Here is a 6,132-nt window from a genome sequence, read left to right as displayed (position 1 = left end):
GGAGGCCGACCGCGCTCCCAGCGGCGGCGGCGACGAGGACGAGGGGGAGTCACTGGAGGCCGACCGCGCTCCCAGCGGCGGCGGCGACGACGAGGGGGAGTCACTGGAGGCCGACCGCGCTCCCAGCGGCGGCGGCGACGACGAGGGGGAGTCTTTGGAGGCCGACCGCGCTCCCTGCGGTGGCGGCGACGAGGAGGGGTCACCGGAGGCCGACCGCGGTGCGTGCGGCGGCGGCGACGGGGAGCAGACACTGGAGGCCGACCGCGGGGCATGCGGCGGCGGAGAAGGGCGACCCCGGGCTCTGGTGGGGAACCCTCGGGTGACGTGGAGCGCTCGGACTGAGCAGAGACCCCCACCGGCTCGGACTGAGCGGGACCCCCTGGCTCGGAGCGCTCGGACTGAGCGGAGACCCCCATCGGCTCGGACTGAGCGGGACCCTCGTGCGCGGAGCGCTCGGACTGAGCGGAGACCCCCATCGGCTCGGACTGAGCGGGACCCTCTGGCGCGGAGTGCTCGGACTGAGCGGGACCCCCTGGCTCGGACTGAGCGGAGACCCCCATCGGCTCGGACTGAGCGGGACCCTCTGGCGCGGAGCGCTCGGACTGAGCGGAGACCCCCATCGGCTCGGACTGAGCGGGACCCTCTGGCGCGGAGCGCTCGGACTGAGCGGGACCCTCTGGCGCGGAGCGCTCGGACTGAGCGGAGACCCCCATCGGCTCGGACTGAGCGGGACCCCCTGGCTCGGACTGAGCGGAGACCCCCATCGGCTCGGACTGAGCGGGGCCCTCTGGCGCGGAGTGCTCGGACTGAGCGGAGACCCCCATCGGCTCGGAATGAGCGGAGACCCCCATCGGCTTGGAGTGAGCTGAGCCCATGGGCTGAACGGGGCCTACATAGTGAGGCACCGGATGCGTAGGCTGGGACCGCGGAACAGGGCACACTGCTGCTTTATTGAGCAGCAGGGGCTGCTCGAGGAATAGCAGAGGTGCAGGGGACTGCGTGGAAGCAGGCCGGGAGACGACTGGCCTGCGTGGAAGCAGGCCGGGAGACGACTGGCTGCGTGGAAGCAGGCCGGGAGACGACTGGCTGCGTGGAAGCAGGCCGGGAGACGACTGGCTGCGTGGAAGCAGGCCGGGAGACGACTGGCTGCGTGGAAGCAGGCCGGGAGACGACTGGCTGCGTGGAAGCAGGCCGGGAGACGACTGGCTGCGTGGAAGCAGGCCGGGAGACGACTGGCTGCGTGGAAGCAGGCCGGGAGACAGAGAGAGCGGGCTGTGAGCTAGGGAGATCTGGCTGCGTGGAAACAGACCGAGAGCTAGGGAGATCTGGCTGCGTGGAAACAGACCGAGAGCTAGGGAGATCTGGCTGCGTGGAAACAGACCGAGAGCTAGGGAGATCTGGCTGCGTGGAAACAGACCGAGAGCTAGGGAGATCTGGCTGCGTGGAGACAGACCGAGAGCTAGGGAGATCTGGCTGCGTGGAGACAGACCGAGAGCTAGGGAGATCTGGCTGCGTGGAGACAGACCGAGAGCTAGGGAGATCTGGCTGCGTGGAAACAGACCGAGAGCTAGGGAGATCTGGCTGCGTGGAAACAGGCCGGGAGACAGAAAGAGCAGACTGCGAGCTAGAGAGAGCAGGAGCTAAGGGCGTTAGAGCTGACTGCGAGGAGACTGACTGCGAGGAGACTGACTGCGAGGAGACTGACTGCGAGGAGACTGACTGCGAGGAGACTGACTGTGAGCTAGGGAGAGGAGCTGACTGCGTGGAAGCAGCCTGAGGCACAGCTGACTGGGGAGACTGAGACACAGCTGACACCGGGCACTGAGAATGCGCTGACACTGGGGACTGAGAATGAGCTGACACTGGGGACTGCTGTAGGTGAAGGGTGGAGGTTAAGAAATCCTGCACTAACCCATGCAGAGAGCCAAATAACCAAGGGTAATCATCGACTAGCCCTTGCAGCTGGGCCGTGAGCTGTTGCTGTTCCTGCTCACATGGGTCAGCCAGAAGGTCCATAACCAGTGAATCCACCCAACAGATAATGGTCTGCTTTGCCACCTCAGGGAGGGGAAAGGCAGGGGGGTGACGGGAATAATTGTCCGCAGGCATAGTAGCGTTGAAGCCAGTGTTACTCACGGAAACGGAGGATTGGGTGTGAAGTGGTGAAGCGGTCCGCGGCGTTATACCGCTCGGGTCTCGGGGTGCCTTCCGCCGTTGCTGCCGGGAACTCCCTCTCCTCCGCGGCTGCCGAGGAAGGGAGGGATCAGCGAAAGGGGAGGCAGGTGAGTGACGATGACGGGGACTGTTCAAAGACGCCGGGCCCCCCAGCGCTAGACGAGTGCCGTCGAAAAAATTGGAGCCGGAGGGGGTTTTGTAATGGTCGCGTCGTTCTGTCATGGCCGGGGAGGAAACGGACGAGGAAGGACTCACATGAAGGACTCCAGAAGCAAACATAACTAAAAAGGGGATTTATTTCAACGGGGAAACACAAATACAAAAACCTTGGAAGGGAGGCACAGGGAGACGAAGGGCAGGCACAGGGAACACAGGAACATGCGGGCACAAAACATCAACGACGCGACAGAGAACAAATGAAAACTGAGGGCTTAAATACACACTGGGTAATCAGGGCAAGAGGAAACAGCAGGGAACAACAGGTGAGGCAAATGAAACTAATTACACAGGGGAAGCAAAGCTAAACACAAAGCACAAGGAAATCACATTGGCAAAATAAAACAGGAAGTGATAAACCAAGGAACACGCAGACAAGTCACAACACTGGGAACATGACAAACATACAGGGAGGACAAACTCAGGAAATAAATTAACACAAAACGCTGGGCCAACGGCCCAGGACATGACAATTTGCCTCAGAAATGTGTAGTTAACAAATCTGCAGCAAAATGTGTAATGCTGTCATGTCATCATGGACCAAAGTCAAGGCTTATTGATGCATGTGGAATGAAAGCTGACCCATGTGGTCTGATCGAACAGATGAGCTACTGTACCTTAAATTATTAATGCTGGTTCTGAATGATGTCAGCATACACAGTGCATCACAGTCAGATGTGTATGGGCCTGCATAGCCACAGAACAGTCAGGGTGCCTATGCTGACCCCTGTCACCCAGCAAAAGCACCAACAATAATTTCCAACCACTGACCAACTCGTGTTTTCTTTGACATCACGTGGATGGCTGGGTGCATGCGCATCACTTACTTGGTACCAGGATGTAGTGTGTAGAAGAAGGCAAACTGGTGAAGGCAGTCCTGCCATCAATGTGGATGCTACTTACCTCAGCATTGTTGCAGACCATGCACACCCTTCATGGAAATGGTGTTCCCTGATGACTGTGGCCTCTTTCAGCAGGATAATGTGCCCTGCCACCAACCTTCCCATTAGCAGATTACTTGTTGTACCTCCTGAGCCACCCCACCCTTTATGAATTTTTTTTTGTGGCTTGCAGAAATTGGTTTTGCTGCAAGTTGGTGTCATGCTTTGGGCTAAACCACAGCTTCATTTGCTCTCAATCTAACCAAGTGGAAAGTTCTGTCAGAGGCATGTTCAGCACCTTTGAAACCACAACCGCCCTTCCTCTTTTACACCAATGACACCATTTTTTTTTTGTTTATTAACGTAACAGTACACCACCTTTTATTTAGAAGCCCTTTACTGCATCTGAAGAGCAGCTGCTGTCTTTATCTTCATCATCAATAACTGCTGAGGAACAATAGATCATCATGAGGACCATTCACATCCTTTTGCTCTGCATCCTGGGAGCCGCTTTGTTGTCTACGGTTGACTGCAACAGTGAGATTACCTTAAATCTTATCATTAAAATAGACTTTTTTTTTGAGAAAGTCCAGTGATACATATGTATGTTTATACTCTTTCCTCAGATGCAAATGGTCCCGACAAGTGCTGCTTTGAGTTCTATCCAAGAAGCATTAACAAAAAACTCATCAGATCATATACTGTGAGTGATCGCCGGTGCGCAAAGGCTGCAGTCATGTAAGTGTAGAAATCTGGGTTTATTTTCTTGTCAAAATGTTTAAACGATTGTCATGTAAATTATTCTGTATTAACATTGTAACTGGACAGTTCTTGGACATTTAAGTATTTTACATATGATTACTTTTCATTTAAAGTCAAAATTGTTCTCTTTATTTTTATCTCTTAATTTTACTCCATAGATTTTGTTTTGTAGCTTGGTTATTCTTATTTTTTTTATTTTAAAAAAGATTGTAACTAACAGATTGTTATTTAGTGATAATGACAGCATCATTTCCACCTCTTTGTTTCAGCTTGGTTACCAAAAGGTCTCGTCAAGTCTGTGCGGATCCGTCTCTCTCCTGGGTCAAGAGCATCGTGAAAACTCTGGACAAGAACTCTTTTTAAAGCAGCAGCCTGCTCATTCTTATATCTTGTTCTGCTTCATCAGTTAAGATCACATAAAATGCACACAAATGTGTCTTCATGATAGTAATAAGCGCTAAATAACTCTTCCAACTGCTTCAAAGTTTAGCTTTTAAGTGATTGTGAGCCTGAAATAATCCACAGTCATGTCCTTTGATTGTGTAATGTCTCTCTGATGCTTTGTATTATGTATTTTATCCACCTGAATAAACATCACACAAATACAACAAAGAGTACGAAAACTGTGTCTCATCTCTTCTAAGGTAGAAAACAGTCGAGTCAGTCAGTATTCCTTAGATACTGTGTATTATTGGATTATACCACATTTGTACACATTACTTAAAAAAAAAAAAGCTCTGCCAAACTAATACAGATAACTGTATGGCGACAAATGTTCAGCTGACCTTCTGAGCTCTGCCAAAGATTCTTTTGGTTGAGTTAGATTTGGAATTGCATTTGGAATTAAAAATAAATAAATAAATGATCACCTTTTTAAATGGTAGTGTAAAGTAGAGCAGAGTAACACTTTTGTACTCTACTTTGAGCACTCAAAGGACTTTTACAACTTACCTCATTCACTTCTTTTTATGCTTAAGTGCTTTCCATCTAATGTTTACACTCTGATGGTTGCATCAGAGGGCAACTTGGGGTTCAGTATCTTGCCCAAAGATAATTTGCCACACAAAGTGGAGCAGCCAGGAATCAAACCGCCAACCTTCTGATGAGGAGGTGACCTCCTCTACCTCCTGAGCTACAGCTAGGACTTTATGGGTTTTTTTTCTTCCTGGATACTACGCCTTCCTCAAACTGCTCATGATTCACTGGTAACCTGTACAGACTTCACCCAGCCTCTTGCTCAGTGTTAGCTGGGACAGACTTTCTGGTTTACTGGCTGGAGGACATCATACTTTATACTGGTCTCTACTGGTCTCTGCCATTTGTACTTGCTGGGCTTTAATGAATGCTTGCCTGTTGCTGAGCCTGTTACTGATCGAATTTCAATGAAGTAAGTCTCACTTTAAGCCAGAAAACTACCTGCTGCTCCTGTGCACTCTGTTTTGAGTCTAAATGTAGTTTATCAGAGATATTAGACGAGTTTTATCAGAGGAAATGACCAAGCAGTCTAGATCGGTGTTGCTCATCTTTTTTAAGGTAAAAGATGCTATATATATATATACACATACATATTTAGACCAAGCAAGTTTTCCGTTTAGGCTTATGCTGAGCCTAAACTGAAAACTTTCTTGATGCATCATCAAGGACGGACGCCTTGTCTTGTCATGGTCAGAGATGAAATTTTCTTTTATTTCTTAGTTTTAATAGTTTCACGTTAGTTTGTATTGTGCCTTTTTATTTCTTTGTTGTTTCTCAGCATGTATCTCAGGAGCCTCTCTCAGTGAGACCTTCACAATTAGCCAGCAGAGTAATTAGTCATAGTCTTTTCTTGTTGTTGGAAATCGCTCTGCTGCTTCATGCCTAAGTGGGGATGGGCAAAATGAAGATTAGAACATCGATCAGTGGTTGGAAATCAAGGCAACTCTTCTATTCTCCTTTAGTTAATTTCTCTTGGGATCACTAATTGGATTTCCAATGTGCAAAAGTCTTGAGCCACCCCTCATTTCTGTATATTTTTCCTAGAAAATAGTAAATAGGTGCAACACATTCATAATTCCATCAATTTTGAAAATTTCCCCAGCACTGTTACTGCAGTTTGTAG

At 50.1% G+C, this 6,132-nt stretch overlaps 1 protein-coding gene across 1 annotated transcript; it reads left to right on the top strand.

The window, feature by feature from the left end:
* The first annotated feature begins 3,529 nt into the window (after positions 1-3,529).
* On the top strand, positions 3,530-4,648 carry LOC115775204 (C-C motif chemokine 3-like). Its single transcript, XM_030722757.1, has 3 exons — positions 3,530-3,809; positions 3,899-4,010; positions 4,304-4,648. Exons 1-3 carry the CDS (start codon positions 3,740-3,742, stop codon positions 4,395-4,397), a joined length of 276 nt encoding a protein of 91 aa, XP_030578617.1. The 5' UTR covers positions 3,530-3,739; the 3' UTR covers positions 4,398-4,648.
* The last annotated feature ends 1,484 nt before the right edge of the window (positions 4,649-6,132 follow it).

The sequence above is a fragment of the Archocentrus centrarchus genome, assembly GCF_007364275.1.
Source record: "Archocentrus centrarchus isolate MPI-CPG fArcCen1 chromosome 18 unlocalized genomic scaffold, fArcCen1 scaffold_23_ctg1, whole genome shotgun sequence".
Lineage (NCBI taxonomy): Eukaryota > Metazoa > Chordata > Actinopteri > Cichliformes > Cichlidae > Archocentrus > Archocentrus centrarchus.
Note: the sequence above shows the minus strand (reverse complement) of the source record. Positions and strands in the feature narration are given on the sequence as shown.

Excerpts from the sequence above, each read along its gene's own strand:
- LOC115775204 (XM_030722757.1), top strand. The coding sequence starts at position 3,740 with ATGAGGACCATTCACATCCTTTTGCTCTGCATCCTGGGAGCCGCTTTG. Across the intron at positions 3,810-3,898 it reads GTCTACGGTTGACTGCAACA|ATGCAAATGGTCCCGACAAG; the intron begins GTGAGATTACCT and ends CTCTTTCCTCAG. Across the intron at positions 4,011-4,303 it reads TGCGCAAAGGCTGCAGTCAT|CTTGGTTACCAAAAGGTCTC; the intron begins GTAAGTGTAGAA and ends TCTTTGTTTCAG.